This window comes from Anoplopoma fimbria, chromosome 8, assembly GCF_027596085.1.
Source record: "Anoplopoma fimbria isolate UVic2021 breed Golden Eagle Sablefish chromosome 8, Afim_UVic_2022, whole genome shotgun sequence".
Lineage (NCBI taxonomy): Eukaryota > Metazoa > Chordata > Actinopteri > Perciformes > Anoplopomatidae > Anoplopoma > Anoplopoma fimbria.
The window spans coordinates 6,070,635-6,092,217 of NC_072456.1; the positions used below are offsets into that span (position 1 = coordinate 6,070,635).

A 21,583-nucleotide genomic window follows, 5' to 3' on the forward strand; every position below is an offset into this window, starting at 1 on the left:
CTGGGGACACCGGGCCCCCCCCGATGACACAATGCTGAGATGTCTCTCCAAAGGAACAGCCAATGGGTGAGCATTATCTGATCGTAACAACAGCCAATCAGTAATACAGAATTTCAAATTTCTAGGAAGAATAGAATGCAACCTTTTTTTGTTTTTCTCTTCAATTTTTGAAGACATTGTTTTTATTGTGATGCGTTTTAGTCCTTGACAGAAAATGCTTCCACTGGTTATAAAGTCAAGCACCAGTAAGAAGTTCTGAGTTTTAAAAAAGAGAACTGTAACAAAATAAAAGAGGAAACGAAGCAATCAGACAAAGAAACTGAATTTCACTCTAAACGCTTCACTGTGCACTTTGATTATCTCTCGGACCTTAGTGCGTCGCTCTGCTTTGACTGCTGAACTACATTTAACAAAATGCTAGATTGCACGTTCATTCAAGTTTTCAGTATTTTCTTCTAAAGCCTGTGTCTTCAGTTTGGGACATCGCCTCTGTCTACCTGCTTTCTGTGTTACACATACAATTTTTTTTTATCAAAGCTTATTATTTCTGAAGGTTTTGAACAAAAACACAAACAGTCAAAGTTTTTCAACCCCACAGTCGTTATTCATGTTTCTTTCACTCATGTTTTCTTTTTAAACCACACATAAAATGGGTTTCAGGTTTCCTGGTAAGAACTGTTTTCCTTCATGCTTTTAAAAGGATGATTTTGGTGAAGCTGACCATTTTGTTTCCTTTTTTGTCTGGTTTAAGTGTAGAACCATTTGTGTCCTCAGCACTCTGTATGTTAGGCTGTGATTCAGTCACACAGAGTTTCCTATTAGAGTTGGGCCAATTTCAGGTTTTGCTGGCATGGTCCAGCATACAAACTTAAACCTGTTTGATGCAAACTGCCGAACCGCCATTTGTCATTATGACACAATCTGGCAAAGTAAAAAGTAGCCTACATCAGCAATCTATGCCGACGGCGTCACAGCGCCAAATCCAGCTTGTATTGCATTAGCAATAAGCAATATAACAATGTGATAACCATAAATATGTTTGTTAAGTGTCTGACAAGCCAATGTGCAATTTACTTCACTCTCATTAATGGGCTCTGAGTAAAGTGGGACACCTAGTGGTTGAACGCATTAAACAGATCCGGTGTTTGGCTTAGTATCAAACCGGTTTGAACATGTTTACACTGGCCCAACCCTACTCCCTATGCAAGTGTTTAAAATCCAATATTTTCACAAACTTCCTTCGCTTGTAAGCGCACTTAATGCACATCCAGCAAACAAGACCGAAATGGAGTCTCAAAGTCTATGAAAAGATTGGACTCAATCCTTAGGAAACATTAAAAAGTTGAAGTGTGAGGCATCTGAAGTATATCGTACTAGAAAACTGGTACAAAAAAAACGATTACGTTCTGACTTAGGCTGCAACAGTTTTCTATTTTCTCAATGAATCAATTACTCTAGTCTAATGAAAATAATAAAAAAAATCAATCATAGCCCAATGCGGTGTCATAGAATTCACTATTTTTCCATGGCGGACTGGCTACTTTATTGATTAACTAATCATTTAGACTTTTTACCTACTGAGAGAAAACTGGTTGACTGAATCACAGAGCAAGGTACAGAGTGCCGAGGCCACATATGGTACTCGTTTAAGTGCTTCATACTCCACCATCTGTATTTACAGAAGGTCTTGGCGTTTGTTTACGTACCATTTGGTTTTCCAAAAAGGCTATTTGGTGCACAAGCACGCGGCCCAAAACTCGGTTTTATGTGTGGTCTCAAACACACCATTCATTTGCTTTTCTTCACTCCATTCACAAAAAGAAAGGAAAAACTAAAACACACACACACACACACACACACACACACTAGCTGACTCTTTGCTCTCTCATTTCCCCTCCACACCAACTTTGGTCTCTGGTTCTGATCTGTGACATTGCCATTTAGACATTGGCAAAGAAAAAAGAAAACTATGTTCCAGCAAAGCAAAATAATACAAATAAACCTCTACAGTTAGTATAAAAGCAAGCCTTTGTCCTTCTTTTTAGACTACAAAACTGTTTTGTGTCACTTGTGCCCCGCACTCCCCCTCGCCTCCCCCACCCTCCCCCTAAACCCTTCAGCAGCAGTCTACATGGAGGAACACTTCATAAAGTAAGTGTCCGTTGTCTCGTTTTGCTACATTATTTTTGCTTTTCGTATGGAGAGGGACAGGACAGACACTTGACATCATCTCCTCTCTTGCATTTACCACAAAAAAAAAAAAAGATACGAGAAACAAAAAGGAAACATCTGAAACATGAAAACTACTCCAGAACCAAGCAAAAAAAGTTTGTAATATCTGAGGTGCAAACTAAAAATAACTGGCAAGAAGAAACATTTGGGAATGTTTTGTAGTCGTCTTCGTCGTCTTTCGCATGTTTTTTTTTTTTTGTTTTCGGTAAAAAGTCTGAGCTGGAGTTTAGGTAGCAGCGGGGTCAATCTGAAACTCTGAAGTGTCCTACTCCGTTTCCTTCCTTCCTTCCTTCAGTCGCTTATTTTTTTTTTTTCACATTCACAAACATTTAAAACTTCCTTGTGCAAATCAAGCAGTCTTTAGAAAGAATGCCCTCCGAAATTGTTCTTGTAAAAATATATAACTCCAAGGTGGCTGACGTGTGTGTTGCAGCTAGTGTTTAATTTGTTTCTATCTTTATCGGGTCTGGTGTTGGGGTTGCTTTGTATTTCAACCAATCCCCCTCCCCCCCCCTTTCCTCCTTCCTTCAATCTCCCCGTTCTCCCTTCCCCAAGAGGGGGTTGGTTTGTTGTCTATGTGGGGGTGTGGCTGGGTGGGGTTCATCTGCGTCCGGAGGGCATCTGTGCGTAGACGGGGTATGCAAGGCGCACGTTGAGCGAGTCATTGTGCTGCACCAGGGAGGTCTGGTGGTAATGGAGCACCAGGTCCTTCAGGCTGCTGTACAGGTTGTATGGTTCAGCGAAGCCAAAGCCGCGCGGTGTGCTGTAGATCACGCAGTGCTTCACCTCACCTTCAACACTGAGGACACAGAGAAGACAGGTTCAATCAAGATGGCCAGTCAGGAATTTAGACCTGAAATCATTCAGGATCACCTGCTCGATTTCTTTAGAATAAAAGGAGTGCTTGCAGTGTTCACTTTTTTTAAGTGGCGCTGTCTTTGAGCGATCTGGAGGAGAGTCAGTGCTGATCGAAAGGCTTTTAGAAAAAAATGTATCAGCGCTCCAGTACTATTCTTTATTTTAGTGGCAGTTTATGAAAACTGACAATTTTTACATCTAGGACCAAAAGTGGCCTCCCTTTTATCTTCTACTGTCCTGAGGCTCCTCAGTCTCTGTCTTTCACTGACTCTAAAGTAAATTAATATTATTACAAATAAAATGGTTACAGTTTGATTGGTACACTACCTGCGTACTGTTACCAATTATATGTTAATGTATTGTCTTTTATTCAATGGAAAGCCAAGCAGCTGTTATTTCTGCTATCCAACAATTGTAAACTAGTCATTTGAGGTGATAAATGCTACCTGCAAATCAAGGCTAATGCTAATTAGTGCTTATGCTAACTGAACATCACTGTTAAAAAAAAACAATCTCTACACGTCTCTTTTAAGGTTGACAGAAAAAAAAGGAACAAACATCTGTATAATGTCTTGTGCAGCTCTACACTTCAAATGTGTATACATCCAAGTAAGTGCAAGTGTAATGTAACCTCTCAAACAGTGTAAATATTTTTGAAATTTCAGTTTCGCATCACTTAAGTCCTGTGTGTACTCACTTTACAGAGCAGGCGTAGCAGCCCTTTTTGCTGCTCTCTCGGATGAGAAATGCTCCGTCTGGCTTCCCCGTGAGCAGGTCCTCCGCCTGCGTTCTGTTCAGGTCCCCGACGAACCAGCTCTTCTCATCGTAGTGGGGCAAGTTCTCATCCTCCTCATTCACAAAGTAGCCTCTGCACGCACACAAACAGCGAAACAAACATGGTGAACAGGGAGGACTTTATTCAATATTCTCAGAAAAGGACAGATTAAATTAACACAACAGTTGCTCTACAGTAGCAACGGTTTGGTAGAGGACAGGAAGAAAAACTCACTCGTCAGTATTTTCGTTCTTGATTCCCAGCCAGTCGTTAATTCGTTTTTGACGAACTCCTTTGTGATTGAGCCAACTAGAGAAGGGAGAGGGAGAGAGAGACATTAGTACTAATAGGATTCAGTTTAAAAGGCTTCTTTCAGTTACAACACTGTTTATGATGCAGTGAGCAAACATGAGACTGAACAGAAATTGAATTAACAGGCCTCTGACAAATTTTTTCACAGAATGAGGCCAGCTCTGTGGAAATGCAGTTTGACTCGTTCCTAGAAATTAAGCAGAAAATCTCTGGGAGAACCAGACCTTCCATGACAAGAAACACAAGGTTCTAATCAAGCAGCCCGACACTCCCAAAACATCAGTTGGTTTTTAGGCCTTGGGACTAAAATGTGGTCTGAGGGGTGGCGTGATCTACGTCAGATATTCCAGGTAATTCTCTGGATTAGCAAAAAACATTTCCAGGTATGGTTAAAGTGTGTGAAACACTAAATTATAACTCTTAAAAACCGGTTGTAGAGCTGATGTGCAGGTGAGCACAAACACATTTTTTTTTCTACCTGTTTAGCAGTTGCTGTAAGCACTTCAAAAGTTTCCTTGTCAGGAGACCTGAGCTAAACCCAAGTTTAACCCAGGTCTACAAACGGTCTGATGCCAGCAAAGCTTGATTCACATTAGTGAGTGTTCAACAACTATTCTGTTAAAAGAGGAATGAGTTTAAGAGAGATTTAGCAGTTATCATAATCATGCTTCCTGAACCAAATGACTATATTTAATGAAACCCTCCAGATATGACAAACACATTGCCTGACAGCATCAACACCAAGATAATGTGAGCTGCTTTTTCCCCTCAGCGCCATGGTTTATCAATGTATTTCAAACTCTGTTACTACAGCAGGCAGGCGCCTTGTTGCTCAGCTTTTTTAAAAACAACCATTCATGTCTTCTGTACTTACACTAGATACTGGTCCCTGATCTTGCGGAGCTGTATGAGGTCGGGCTTCAGGCTGTTCATCTTTTTGTCGGTTTCCCGGTTGTCCATGGCTTGCGTCTTCAGGTCCTGCTCCAGCCGCACCTTGCTGTCGTGGATCTCTCCGAGCCGAGACTTGAGCTTCTCGTAGTTCATCATGATCCTCTCGATCTCCTTGTCGTTGCCCTCGCGGCGGAAGCGCTCGATGTAGTCCTTGCTGTAGCGCTCCTGCGTGTGACACTGCTCCTCGAAGATCTTGATGGTCTCGTTGAAGGCTTCGATGGCTGTCCGCTTCATCTGGATCTCCTGAGGGATGGAGAGAAGAGGAGGTAAGTGAGTGAGTGGACAGGACAGGAAATGTGCACTTATTTACTGTTAAAAAACACAAAACTTGCATCATAATACTTGAAGGTATGCGTACCTGCGACGTCTTTGTGTATTCTTCGTATAGTCTGTCATACTCTTTGCTCTTCTCCTGGTACTGATTGTGGTATTCTTGAAGCTTCTTCCCCACAGCATCAATATTATCCTCCTTCACCAGCTGGTCCTGAGGGATGGAGGAGAAGAAATGAAAAACATTAGAGAGCGAGCGGTGCACAGAAACCCAAGACAGGAATAAGTACGTGTGCACCTTTGCTACCTTCAACCCTGATTCTGCTTAGCGAGTGAGACTCCTGAACAGGCTCGTTAATTAACCACCCACAATGCCCTGGGTGTATGGCAAGGTATGCACGCGCGGAGATATTGCAATCGCTCTGAGTAATGACTCGCATGGCGAACGGGTAGAGCGAGGGGAGGGAGGGAATAAATGCAACGACGGCCCTTTGACACCGCGGATGTGTGCAATTATTTAGGGAGCGTGGCACTGGGGCCCGCAAATGGGGCTATATTTCAGCGAGCAGAGATCTTGCTGCCGCTGCAGTTTGGAGTGGAAACACCCAGCACGAGCCACCGGGTACGGAGGAGGAGGGGTTATAGAGGGAGCTGGTTGGAAAGGTGTTTCCAAGGCAGTAGAACCTGATGGAGTTATGCACTCAAGATCAAGATACAACAAGACTATTGGAGAAAATGTTTTTTAGTCACATTTGTATCAGCAGAGACCAGCAGATGTTCCAACACCAGCTGACATAGCTTTACAGATGAGTCAAGATAGGAGCTACCAGACAGCTGTTAAACTTATGGAATTTAATAAAATATTCTAAACCACAGAAAACAAAGTGAACGCACCCGAACTGTCCGTTAAACAGGCCACCCACTGCATTGTAAAATTGCCTGTGCACATAATTAGAGTATATAGTAAACATGTGAACAACTACATATTAGACCTGTATTTCATGGTTGCACAAACAGCCTAAAATCTTCTGGTTTCAGACTTCCCACCTAATGTTGCACCTGCTGCAGGGATTTTTTTCTTCCTTTCTCAACGATAAAATGAATTGCCTCAACTGAGATTAAAATGAGACACAGGTGGTAAAGACCCTGAATCTTCCTTTTTAGATAAAGTCATAACAAACTGACAATGTGTATCAAGTTGGATGTGTGTGTGTGTGTGTGTGCATACCTGCTGGAAGCGGGAGATGGGGTACATGAGTTTGACGTCCAGCTTGGTGTTGTACTGAGCCAGAGACTCGTGTCTGTAGTGGCTGATGAGCTCCACTACTGAGCTGAACGTCAGCGGGTCGGAGAAGCCGTACTTCCCGTCCCGATGGTAAATCTTTATCAGCTTGTTGTTGCCCCCTTTCCTGAACGCAAAAAAGAAAAGACAAGGTACAGGCAAGAAGATAAGTACATGTCGACAGCATATATTCGAACATTCCTGGTGGAAAATGCATCCCAGATCAGATGATCCTTCTTCATGTTCAGGGCTCAGTTCGCCCCCTCAAGCACTTTATTTCCAGGGCAGTGGGCGATTTGCTCCAATTTACCAGGATGCTGCGTAAGCAAAATGCTTCTCAACACATGATTTCCCTCAATCTGCAGTTAAATAGAGGGATGGCTGCATTAAAGTGGAGCAGGAGAAGTAATCTATGACTCTTTTCCAGCCTCCGTCTACCCCCCCTGTGGTTTTAAACACACTCTGACAAACTACAGTAAAACCGTACCTCAGTGTGAGTGTGTAGTCTCCCTGCATCTTGGTGGAAGCATCCCGAACCAGGAAGGTCCCATCCGGCATGTCTCTGAGCTTATCATTCACCTCCTCCCTGAAGTCAAATCAAACAATAAAACAAAACAAAAAAAATTTAGTTTGGATTGGTTGAGTAATCTGTGTACAGATGGTTTTTATTTGAAAAGTCTGCCTCCAATTATCAGTGGCAGGCGATGAGGACTTTCCCCACAGCCATACACCTCAAAGTAAATAGTCCATCAATTAAATGATGGAGGGAGTGACTGGGCAGACTGGTCCCAGCCAACAGCATCTCTGCTCTGCTCTGTGTGTGTGTGTGTGTGTAAGGTGGCAGACTGGCTGTCTGCACTGTAGGTGTGGTTATCATCCAAGTATGTGTGGATTGTGGCTGAGAGCTAACCTGCACTTAGGAGGGTAAGGCAGTGACACAAAAGCCTCAACAGTTCAGACTCATCACTTTTACAGATTTACATAAGGAAAACACAGATTTTATGAAAAAGACTTTCTGTTCCCACACATCAAGAAGTTATTCGTGCTGATGTTCTGAAACTCAACTAAGGATACTGGGAAATTTGAGGGCTTGACTATAGCAAGAATCTGGAAGCATATCTTTAAAGTATTTCCAATCTCCTAGCTACTATCAAATAAAGGTTAATATTTAAAAGCAGTTTTGGTGATTTAAGGGATCAAATTTCCATCAAACCTGTGGGAATCATATACCACATTTACATTATTTTCCTCACAATGAGCTTAAGATGAAGATCCCTACTGATAGTAGATTTTTCAGTGTTTAATATTTATAAAATCTTTGATATTTAGACAAACAACTAATTTGAACATTATCGGTTGATATCGTTTGGATCTGTGATATGGTATAATCTGCTCAGCCACTCCATCTTAAGACATAGCATGTGTGTTTACCTGGATATGTCACCCCAGTACCACTCGGCCTCTTGCAGTGAGCCTCCTGCTCCTCCGTCCTTGGTGCCATTGCTGCTGCCCCCTCCCAACCCGACGGAGCAGGGCTGCTGGGGCTTCGCTGGCTTCGGAGGAAGAGCTGGAAGAGAGAGAGAGAGAGAGAGAAAGAGAGAATGATGTTACTTTTAAAAAAAGAGTTGGTATACATATATACACTGTAACTTAAACTTTGCTGCAGAGCTGTAGAAAAACACAAAAAAAAAACAACCACCCATCCATGACTGCTGATGGAGAGGAAGCCAAGCATTGTTACTACTCAAGTAAATATTCTCCAGATGTTTAATTACTTTAGAGCTTCGTGAGATCTGTTACACCAGAAGAAGCCTAGAGAATGTTTTCCATTCATCTCCAATCATGCACATATACTTCATATGCAATTTGTAACACAGGAGCTGTTTTTATATCTCCACACAAATGCAGTAGCGGTGCAGTTGGTGACCGTGTTGTTATTAATCACACAGGCAAACAGTGGAATGACAAATACAGCGCATACATCATCACAGTAATTATTCTGTCATAAACCACAAGCAGCACACCATAAGCCAAACACACACACACACACACCTCTGGGAGCCTGTGAGACGTTTTAAGTCCTGAGGAAGGGGAAGGAAGTTTGTTATAACTGCCAACACTTTTGTTTTCATAGAGTTTATCTCGTCTTTGAACTCATCCTCCCACTGAGCTGCTGCAGGGAAACCTCCTGTTAATCTTCTGTAGTTGATATCACAGCGCAAAAATGTTCAACTTGACTTTTCTGGTTTGCACTCTGCAGCATATCCATGACTGATGCCTTCATTTTTAACAAAGACAATAGCTTATGTTAGTGGCTAGGTTCTCTCATTAAATTGACAGTTAATAATCTGGTATTCAAAACATACACAGATACATGGTCTGTGTGTGTTGAATGAAATATCTTAAATACTGTTCAGCGTAATGGAAGATTGTGCAAGCCTAATTATTAAAGGCTTTGAGTACACGTTTAAGAAAAACAGAAAATGCACATTTTCTTCGAGTTTATTTTTCACAAGAAATATTGATTTGTGGGTCATTCAAGAAATCCACAAAATCAGAAATGCCAAATTGTCAGCAGCGTTTTTTAAAGTCTGAAGGTAAATTCAGCCTGAATGAATGCTAACAGCGTAACTAGCCCTGTTGCCATAATTAGGTTATCGATGTATGGTACGATATATGGACATGACCTCAATCATTTTTGCTGACCTTGATATTTCCCCTTTGTGATTACACGCATTAGACGAGTCTCGGGCTATGAGCAGACATTGCACATTTTTATTAACAGAGCTCAGGAGTCGATCTTGTTTATGTTTGATCTGTTTGGGATATATATTTTTTTCACAGTCCAATTCCAAAGTCATTCTTCTTTGAAAGGGTGTTCTTGGAATATTATGCTATTATCATTATACCAACTGCATAACATGTTCTTATATCGTCCAACGAAAGAAGGACAGGTCTAAGCATAACTAACAGAAGAACTTGTGTTTGCTTCCATGCTGTGTGCCAAACAGAGAGCTAGCCTGAATATGACCCACAGTACCAACACACACACCAAAGGTTTTAGAAGTATCCAGGAACATCTGGATACAGTTTAAGGAACAGCAGTGTAATTACTGGAGAGCTCCTACATCACAAATCAGTACACACACACACACACACACACACACACACACACACACACACACACACACACACACACACACACACACACACACACACACACACACACACACACACACACACACACACACACACACACACACACACACACACACCTGATGTGTCCTTTAAAAGATGGGAAAGTCCGCTGATGAATGTACCCTGAAATGCCACAGGAGGAGTGTTCTCCTTCAGCTGGAGCATCCCGGAACATTCTGGCATTACAAATTACCAGACTACGCTCTCACGAGGATGATGGACATGGGGAATTCCCACAATGCACAGGGAGAGAGGAAAAACTCCTTTATATTAATTATAGCCAATTTGTGATGAAATTATTAATATGGTGAAAAACTGAGGTAACAGCTGTTACTTCACCGCGAAGCAGACAAAGAGCAAAATTATCATTGTCATTATAATTGCAATATTTACTCTACTTTTAGCTGTGATTTGGACATTAATATGCAGTATATATATATATATATATATATATATATATATATATATATATATATAGGTTGGTATATATTGTCACTAACCTAACAAGTGTGAGAACTGAGGAATTAAAAAGGGTGCTTAGGGCCCCATAGCCACCAGAGGGCCATAAAACTAGCTCATGTGTAGTACCTTATTTTGTCACAATTGTACTTTAAAAGAACATTTCTCTCTCGAGTTGTTTTAAATATTTAAATTTCCACACAAAAGGAACTAGATTAAAGCTCATGATCCTCTTTGTTAAATGACTATCTACACCTGCTATCTTATCATGGTGTGATTTAAGTTACTACAGGACATTTTGCGTTATGAGCAGTGAAATACAGTCTGAATTACAAAAATAACTACCAACAGTAAGCAGCCTAGGAGCTTTTGCTCACTTCATGCTGTGAAGACCTCATGAAATAGGTTGGACTCCTAATAAAAAAAGTAATTGGTACACACACACACACACAAACAAACTCCAGTTCAGCGAAATGTATCAACATTGGCAGCTCTCTCTCTCTGTGTGTGTGTGTGTGTGTGTGTGTGTGTGTGTGTGTGTGTGTGTGTTACTGCAGCCAAAGCTGTCATTCTGCAGCTGCACTGTTCCTCTCTGTCAGCACTTTATAAAAACTCACACACACACACGCACACGCACACACACACACACACACACATATATATATAAGTGACAAAGGACAGAACTGAAATGCACTGTTTGTGTGTGTGTATGTTGTTTCCAGTGTGAAAGTACAAGGACCCCACAACGTACAGTATAATAAAAGGACAATAGGTGGGTCTGCAACTAATTGTCTTTTTCATTAGCAAATATTTTAATCAATAAAATGTTATTCATCTTAAATTTGCTGAAGTCATTTGAGCAACATTTCAAAATTAAAGAAATATGTCAATAACAATGGTATAAAAATGCACAAGTTTAACCAGCAAATAATCCTTTGTTTAACCAGCAAATAAACTTCGGTCGGTGACCTCTGCAGCATCTACGGAGCCAAACCCTCCTACACACTGGACAGCACTTGGTGATAAGCCTGCTCTTTAAAACCTCTGTTCTGCATAAAACAAGTCAAACTCACTAATGACAACCATCCTACTAAAAAGGACGGAATCTGAATCATCATGAAATATGAGAACTGACACAACTGCATTGTTTTTAAATCTGTAAAAATGTAATTTAAAATCTGTCACAACTACTGCATACAATTCTAAGAGAGAGCAGGAGGGTTGGTGAACAAAGGCGACCATCAGCGCAGCCTCCCTCCCCCCCCTCTCCTCCTCCCCCTCCCCCTCACCAGACAAAGGAGCAGCGCTCAGCACACACACACACACACACACACACACACACACACACACACACACACACACACACACACACACACACACACACACACACACACACACACACACACACAGCGATATCACTGGTCATCACACATGCAGGCAGAAACACCACAGCTCTCCCGAACAATGACTGTCAGCACGGACTGACACACACATACGACAAACACTCACACTTGAGGAACACACAAAGCATCAATGCGAGCCTCGGCCATCTTTTGGCAAAACAGCAAGCTTTGAAAGTTGCGCGTTGGTAGTTGATCATTAGCGCAGCAGGGAAAGAATGTTAACAAGGATCTTTACTCCAACACGAGTCTACATGCAGCGAGAATACAGCATACACTGCAAAACTCAAGCAAATACTCAAAGCACGTGGCATGAATTAACTGTACCGAAGAAAACGGCTCCTCAGTCTGTTCTATTTCCACAACTTTACATCTGGACAAAGTAAGCAGCTGCAGGTGGTGTGTGTGTGTGTGAGCATTTACAGTATGTGGGTGTGTATCAGCGTCACGGCCGTGAAGGCACACACACACACCTCACACACATGGAGATGCTTAAGAGCGCACGACTCTTTAGTTTTTAAATCAGAGTCCAGATTTCTGCAACATTAAATAAATAAATAGAGAGAGAGAGAGAGAGAGAGAGAGACTATAAGAAGTTGGAAAATAGTCAACGAATTTTCTATTTTTGTCTGAGCAACAATTGAAAATGTAAAAATATTAAGTTACAACATACAAAGCAAAACAGCAAATCATCACATTTAAGAGACTGGAACCAGATAGTAATTTATATTTCTCCTATATAAGCAACTCTCTGCAGCACATCATTGCAGCACTAATTCCCAAAATTGTAGAGTACAAAAGCAAGCTCAGCAACAGAGAAACAACGAAGACAAATGTGCTCACACACACACACACACACACACACACACACACACACACACACACACACACACACACACACACACACACACACACAGACACACAGACACACACACACAATCTGGAAGTGTTAAGCATGTGCTGCAAGAAGAATCAAAGATGGGACTGCAACAGCATGCAAGAGGAGAAAGATATAAAAAAGAAAGCGTGATATTAGTCAACATTGCACATAAATGTACACAGATTGAAACAGGAGGAGGGAAGTAGGAGAAAGAAAGCAAAGAAACAAGGGCAGAAACAAAAGAGAGCAATAAAAAATAAGAAAATACACAAAAAGACCAAATTTGTCTCTTAGCCTACCGTCCTCAACCATCGCACTCTCCGTTAGCTGCATGCTGTCACTCGTCTCTCAGCTGATTCCCTCCTCTTTCACGCTCTCTCTCTCTCTCCGTCCCTCTCTGTGTTGCTCTCTCTCTCCTCCTCTACCTCCTCCTCCACCACCACCTCCTCCTCCTGCTCTCTGCTCAGTCAGACTGAAGAAAAGAGCAGAGCGAGGCTGATCCTAAAAGACAGACGATGCGCTAACTAATCCCTGCACGGAGGCCCGCCCCCTCGGCCAATCAGGACGCAGCGAGGGGGCGTGCCTCGCCAGAGAAAGAAAGAAAGAAAGAAAGAAAGAAAGAAAGGAGGGAGGCGGAGTCCTCCAGTGGTATATCAATTCCTTCTGGGACACCGCACACTCACACAGCAGTGCTGCACCGAGCGCTAAATCAACAGGTCGTCTCCTATTAAACACAGCTGAATGTGTGTTTAAGAGACTCAGTCTATAACTTCAACACAAAACTGAAAACATATTTATACTGACATTTAACAAATTAGGTCTAACAATCCAAAACTTAAATGATATTAATTTTACAAATCATAAAAAAAAAGAAAAAAGAAAAAAAAAGAAAAGCAGCAAATACTCACATTTGAGAAGCTGCAACCAACAAAATGCTTGGTATTTTTGTGAACAACAATCTTTTGAGACAAAGCATGAACACAAAGCCAAAAACCATTGAACGAACTACCAGTCCACCAAAATAGATACCACTTAAGTCAAATTATTTGACGCCTGTAGATTTCCTTAAAATGAATAATATATCAAGATTCACCCGTGAGAATTCCACAATTTGACTCAACATACAAGTCTGCTTTTACGTTGTGCATACAGACCAATTGGATGTCAAATGGTCCATCTCCATGACAACTGAGCTAACTCTGTGACTGTGATAAGATTGAAAGAAAGAAGCAAGCAAATGGACCTTGAGTCGGTATTCTTTTGTAAAACAACTATACCCGTGCAGATTTTGTATTAGTTTTGGACAATATGATGTTTGGTTCAGCACGTGCTTCGTTTATGTTCAGATTATGATCCTGATATGAGGCTCTAATCACTCGGTGACATATGGACAGACAACAAGCAGTCCGTCTCTTATGGGCCATATGTCAATCTGATCCTAAAAATGATGATTACATCCTTTATGTGAAGAGGCTTTGACATCTCCGCTGTCAATGACATTTATGTCAACAGTGGCAGGTCTATACTGCTGGTTTTGCATATTTGAACGTTTGCACTTATCAAAGTTGGCACTTGAACTGTGCTTAAATTAGTTTATCCACTATAGAAACATATCTGTTACAAAGATTTATTTGATCACTTGTACTTAAAATCTGTTTCTCCAATTTAATTTTCCTCCTGAAGGTGAGTGCACTCATGTAGAAAAATCTATTATTATGTGGTCTTCATTATAGACCAATGCAGGGCTGGTTGATAGATCATGATATTATCAGTAACATTTTTCCAATATATATATATATGACAATATGGCAAATTTGGGCCAATTATATTTACAAATATTTAAATTGATGATCGATGAACAGACAAAATCATGTAAAAATGTAATTTTGCTCGCAAAATCATAAAATTAAAACAACACGATTTTGTAAAACCACATCATATGATCATATCATCACTGACAACAATTTACTTTGGACCCTAACAAGCAATTAGTTCATTATTCACCATAAAAAAAGCAGCTCTACTGCTTGTATTGTTGTCCAAGTTACATTATCATTGCATGCAAATAATAATAATGCAGATAGATTTGTAAAATCTGTGATAGATTATCACAATTTCACAAAATCTACTACAGACATGATGATAACTGTGATCGAGGGCAAGTTTCAAGCCTGTGCATGTTGGTTTTTATGCTGGCTAGATGTGAATAGAAACTACCTGGAGCGAAGTAGAACTGGGAAGAAATGTGCAGTACATGGGATTTGCTGTAAATGAGCCAAGACAGGCAAAAAAACTCTGGTACGGTCCTTTAACAATACTGTCCCAGTGATTTTCCATCGAAAGACGAGAATCATCGCTCACCCCACATCCACAAATGCACATGTACACACACACAGCAGTCGTTTCTCCCACTTTTCTCTTCTTTCAGCCTCTCCGTCACCCTCTCTTTGCCTCTTTCTCTTGTCGCCCCAGCTCTTTAGATTACATGTCAGCTATGTCAAAACAAAGACACGCTAGGAATACATTGAGGCACAGACAAGCAGAGGCTCCGTTATATATGTGTGAAACAAAAAGATGCAGAGAGGATGAGCTCATTCAGGCAAAAGAGGTGACTTGCACACACAAAAAGACCTATAATAGTATACTACACACTGCAGGTATGAGCCAAAAAGCTTGATTTTTCAAAAGTACAAAATGCATCTTTTTCATATATATATATATATAGTCTTTTCTTACTGTATTATTCACAGCATGGAGTGAGCACAATTGCTCATTAAGCTTTTTTTTTTAAACATTACTCTTTGTCAACCATGACAATGACCCTATGCATGATTGATTGAATGAATAGCTCCGGGTGCTGTATAAGCAAAGGACCAGCGGCAGTTAAGTGTGTGAATTGCCAGTAAAGAGCCAGTGTGTTGCATTCACATCCGACGCATTGAGTCGAGAAGCACTGTCCATTCACTCTACTGTAGCTCCAACACAATGACCGTCAAGCGGAGACAGAAAGACGGAGAAACGAAAGAAACAATCAATGCCTCTCCCGTTCAGTCAGGAGGCAAAAAGGAGGAGTTAACTTCAAATTGAGCAGAAGGAGGAACGTGGAGATACCGCACCAGTCCACTTCACTTGGACTTCAATATGTCTCAAATGAAGAAGAATCAACAATGGACTTCAGGTTTCAAGAACCCGAGCAGAAAATGTAGCCGTGCATGCACAAAATCTCCTACTGGCTGACACAAATTACACATAAGGCGAAAATACATCTTACATATAGTTTATATCACTGTATTCTAATGGTTGAACTACTTTTAATACTAAAGCATCTTCACCTGAGGGATTTTTTTTTTGTTGTTGTATGCATCATCTCTGCAACATGCCAAAGATAAGGCACAAAGCTGCACTTTATGGCCGGCTGCAGAATATACAGTACATCTCAATAGACAAATGGGAGGAGAGAAAAGGAGAGGGACAGAGCTACCGGGCAAACTGCATTCAACAGCGCCTCCTGGAAACAACACAACGTCCCACATCTGCGCCATGATCCATTCAGCGCACCGGGGAGAGAAAGGAGGGGAGTGGGGGGAGTCAAATGACACTGGCACAATTGCCGAGGAATGAATGAATGAAGGCAGGAATGAATGAAACGTATTCAATTCCGGGTGACAGTTTGCTAGAGAGGGGCACAAGCACGTATACATGCATGTCAGTGAACGATGTTCGGGTTATGAAATGCTCGGGACCTTTTATTCCCGGTTTCGTTCCTTATTCCGGTCCCCCTCCACTCCAACCACCCACCCCCAGCCCTCCCCTCTCTGCTCTCCGTGTCCCATCCCCCCTTTTCCGTCGTCGGCACCGGACAGAGCTAATTTCGGGATGATCCGGATGGTGCGGTTTCATTTTTGACTTTGATTGAAGAGTAAACGTTGATAATAGAAAGAAAAATGTGCAGGTAGTTGCAGAAATTTGAGACTGGCTTCATGGAAGGAAACTCGGCTGCAAAAAAAAAAAAAAAAAAAAAAAAAAAAAAAAACTGCGTTGGTTTTTTTCGTCTTTTTTTTTTTTTTTTTTTTTTTTTGTGGCATTTTAGTCCAAAATAATTCGGTGTGCAACGTCTGCCATCTTTTGTCATTCATGTATCATCATGCAGATGGTCAGAGGAGGACATCGGCTACCCCTGTCCCTACATGGGACTATTGTCTCGAAAAAATGAGTCTGCAAGTGCAGCTTTAGGAGAGCTGCAGCTACTGTGTCACAGCAAAAAGAAATAAGCATGTACATGTACAAAAGGCGCATTTATGCCACAACGGGTGCACCGGAGAGCAAAGAAACACAGAGTAAACTGTGTTTAAAGCGTTGTCATGTGTGCCGCAAATTGTTATTAAAGTCGAAATTAAAGACTAAATGTCGCAAAAAAAAAAATAAAAAAAAAATGTCAAGCTCAAGTTACCTTCTTACCACTACAACAAAACAGACTAATGTCCAAACTGTGGCAAAGAGGATGCCCTGCAAAATACTAAAACTTCCAACAACAAAAAACAAAAAGAAAAACTCAAAAATTGCTGAAATTACTCGGGAAACGACGACCTGCATGTCGGTGAGGACCGAGCTGTACAATACGGTAAGGGGACCGCCTGAGGACAGGATGAAACGTAACGCTTTGAAACTTTCCACCGATTTGAGCGGACACCAAACACAACACCTCCAGATAGCCCCGACCCACCAGCCCCCTTACCTGGCGGCTGGTCCATCTCCAGATAGAAGATCAGCTCCGTGGAGTAGGGCATCATCACGTCCCTCCAGTCTCCCTCCTCGCCGGCTTTCTCCGTTGTCCAAACTGTGTTATACATTGTGGCTTAACCTGACGGATCTTTCTCCACAAAAAGGAAAGATCGGCCCCCGTATAAAATGCGAACGAGTGACAAGAACAAAGCGACGTATTAAAAACGGGATAATCTAATCTACCTATCTATCTACTTTAGAAGTCCTCTATCTGAATCCCTGCTTCAGACTGGAATAAATAGACGAGCTGTGTACAAAAAGCACTGGGCTGCGACTGCGCCCTCCGACATAATCATAAGAAGAGCTAATAACTTGGGGCTCTTCATGAAGGCCCTCTATATGTGTATATGTATACATATATAAAAGCGTCCTGTTAACGGTGGAAAGTAGATGCCAGCTCTACATTTCAGTCCCCTCTCCTTTTCCGCCGTTGGTGCCGCCGACTTGCTAGCTTCATTTTAAGAAGAGCACTGACAAGAGGAGGCTGGCTGAGGCAGACAACGAGTGGGACGAACCACTACGCCGCAGCTTACGGGGGAGATCTAACTCCCCTAACTATGATACACCAAAACGAAATACAAATACATCCTTATTGTAATGATTTTGACAAACTGTATAAGCCAGTAAGCATTACTCTTATCTAACCTAATGGGGAAATAATTCTGCTCACACGGTCCGCCTGTATTTTTATTAATACTACACCCCCTCCTTGGTTAGACTCTTTCTTTCCCAGGCCCACAGCTGACAGAGCCTCTGTGCGCAAACTCAGAAGCGGAATTCGAAAGCCAATAGGGAAATTACTTCAGCCTCTGAAGAGCAAATTTACAAATTCTGTGGTTTTCCAGTCAGATCCTCACCTTACTACTGACTGTATGTCACGAGAAACTACTGGCTGCTACTGCTACAGCCACTCTGGGGTATGACATAACAGGCTTCATGAATAAGGAGCTACCAAACATTCTTAAAGACCATGGCAGTGTTTTTGCATGTTTTAGCACACTTTTTTTTATAATTAACATATGATTTAGGTTTTCCCAAAGCAAACTTGAAGGTTTTTACCTGAATGTGCTTTTCCTACCATACAACCAAACCAACAATAAATTGATCCTTCTTACAAGTATTGTGTGTGTATCCAAAAACCTGATACATCTTATTCCTCTGTGCCATAGAGCATAGAGATTGTTGGCAAAAAACTAAAAGACGCATCATTGAGCCGACCTCTTGCACTGGGGTGCATGTTTCTGCATTAACACGAACACACATACACACACATGCACTGTAGTTTATTTTGACTCAATCCCACATTCACCATCCTGCTGCACCAAATACTGACTAGAGCACCAAATGTAGATTCATCCGCCGATGGAAATAGTCCAATATATGCACTGCTTCCGCCTGTTTGAGTAACGTTTACTACACATTAGAGTGCCCAGCTGTTCTAGGAAATTACTGAGCCTTTTCAAAATATTTAACTATACACATGCAAGCTGTTCAATCGGAAATATTATATATAAAATAATGCTAACCTCATGTTTTAATGTTATAATTGCATGGTTATGCAGTGGTGACTTCCCAAATGAATCACCAAATTTCCGTAGCATTAGCATGCAAGATGACAACAATTGAGGAATACACAAATTAAGCATGTTTCAAGTTGATTTTTTCATGCCACGGTGAAATGATTTCATGCAATGGCCAACTCAAAGTAAGGACAACATTAAAAAACTATCTAATCAGCTTTCTTACAAAGGTCACCCTAATGTCCTTTTCCACTGCTGTGATGTGTTCAGAGCTATAGTTTGTTTGTTCAGTGGGCTTGTTTAACCACAGTTGAGGAAAATGTTCTGGTTACATCATGAACCAAGCCCCCTACAGTGAGGTAAGTACAGTTACAGTAAATGATATGGAAGCTTAAACATACGCTTAGCGGTGCTAGAGAGGTGCAAACATGTATTTAGGAAGCCTATAACACAGGGATTACTTCACACACACACACACACACACACACACACACACACACACACACACACACACACACACACACACACACACACACACACACACACACACACACACACACACACACACCTTCTAAAATGGATATGCATTTAAGGGATTGTAGACCGATGTTTGGAAGGAGATTCACCAATATCGTATTTCGGGCCTATACTGACTCAAATAGCTGGATAGGATAAAGATGAGAATAAGTCCGACCTATAAAATTAAATTCTATGTTATATATTATATATATTTGTTCAGGAAAATTGGGAATGCCTCGTTTAAGTCAAGCCTGAATGATTCCAGCCACTTCAACACAGTGAGGTATACATCTTAATCAAACATTGGTATCGGATCTGTATCGGCAAAACCCAAATCCCAGATATCTGTATCGGGTCTGAAAAAGTTGGCTGGTGCATCCCTGATGTATGGCTCCTCATTCTTTGATAAAATATTATTTTGAAACTGCTATCATCAATATTTTAATATTAACAATAGATCAAATTACCTTGCTTTTTGGGAAAGATGTTCATTGTAGTTACAAACGCACAGAGAGTTATCGCCTGACTCTGCAGTTCCTCTCACCTCTAAGAGCTTTTTAGTGTCCTTCAGCTCATTGTCTTGGTTTTACGGCATGCAGCTTTACTGTTTTGGTTCACTCTCACCGCTTTCACGGCGCTGTTTTTTGGTCGCAGCAGGCGGCTATTCTCAGTAAAAAGTATGCAGCTCAGCACCAAACAGCAGACAGACAAAGTTAAACACTAGCTAGAGAAGAAAGTGTAACATATATCGCAGCTAAAGAGACAGATCTATTATTATCATTTTGATCATTTTGTTCAAAATGTCTGAACATTTTTCTAACAAGTTTGTCATATCAACTTAAAAGGTGATCCCAGGTCAGTGTTGGTTTTTTTTTACAGCATGTATTTGATGGCCCAAGTGGCCCAACAATCTATTACTGCAGGTTTATGTAACGGTTAATCAATTCGAAAGATCTCCTACTGATCCACAGCACCATCACCTTTTTTCTCCTTACTTCCCAGCTCAATTCAGTTTATTGCAACTGAGACCTGACCCTGGTTGGGTCCCTATTCATATTCAGTCTGACTGGGTCCAGGTAGCGTCTAGTTCTATTTGTGGATATGTCTAACACTGGAGTGGACCCTCTACCAGCTCTGATCACATGGTGCATCATCATCGTCACAGGGGGAAAAAAAAAAAAAGTGTTAAAGGGACTCTTCATTCATTCTTAGGACATCAGGACGCATTGCTTCTCTTTCGACTGCACCTGCATGTTAATTGGTATGGGATTATGCTGCTTCCAGTGTTGGTGCTCTATCACTGCTTGGCTCTATTTGGGTCGACAGCATTTTAGATATGGTCTAATAATCCTATGACCTTTTCGGATGGTGCTCTCTCAGTTTTTTAAATGTATTTCTTTTGCACCTTTTCCAGAGGTCTGTTTTTGAAAGAGTTACATATTTCATTTTGTATCCGCATAAGCTTGTTCTGGGGTGTTCTGCATGCGCGAACAAAATTGAGATGACAAGTCTGTTTAAGCTGATTAACTCATTTCTTGGGTTAAAACTGTAACTAAAAGAAAATGAACCCATGAGCCTATTACTACCTCTCTCGGCTTCTATTATTGTGCCAGGAGCAGAATGTAGAGCACATTTAAGATTAGAAGAAAAGAAAAAAAAGAACAATGGCATCATCATAATCAGCTGCCCCAAAATATCACATTGGAGACCTAGACTGGCCCAGACCCCCAGTCATCCACATGGTAATCTCCTGTTAACAGCCTAATATCAATACAATATATTCAGATGGGGGCTGCTGCCACCAGTAATTACAGCTGCTCTGTCTATCTATCTGTCTGCCTGGTGTCCTACTTCAGGGAGCAACAATAAATGAAAGGTCTGTTCCCCAATCTGCCACTGTCTTCCCTTTACATCCACCCACCCATCCATCCATCCATCCGTCCGTCCATCCATCCCTGCCTTAACTTGTCTGTCTCCTACGTCCATCACAAGACGAGAAGAGGAGGAGAAGGACGATGGGTTCTCTTGCCCAAATATGAAAAAAAATAAAAATAGATTTGAGCTGCACCAATGTCAGTGTATGAAATCTATTTAATGAAGAAAACACACACGCATCATGCTTTAGTGCGTGTATGTGTGTGTGTG

General features: G+C 41.3%; 1 protein-coding gene across 1 annotated transcript; it reads right to left on the reverse strand.

Moving 5' to 3' along the window:
* Positions 1–2,136: 2,136 nt before the first annotated feature.
* On the reverse strand, positions 2,137–17,849 carry pik3r3b (phosphoinositide-3-kinase, regulatory subunit 3b (gamma)). Its single transcript, XM_054602459.1, has 9 exons — positions 17,353–17,849; positions 8,112–8,247; positions 7,168–7,266; positions 6,627–6,807; positions 5,487–5,612; positions 5,052–5,371; positions 4,100–4,174; positions 3,788–3,958; positions 2,137–3,031 (listed from the first exon to the last, which is right to left on the reverse strand). The coding sequence occupies exons 1-9, from the start codon at positions 17,465–17,467 to the stop codon at positions 2,833–2,835; spliced, it is 1,422 nt and encodes a 473-aa protein (XP_054458434.1). The 5' UTR covers positions 17,468–17,849; the 3' UTR covers positions 2,137–2,832.
* Positions 17,850–21,583: the final 3,734 nt, after the last annotated feature.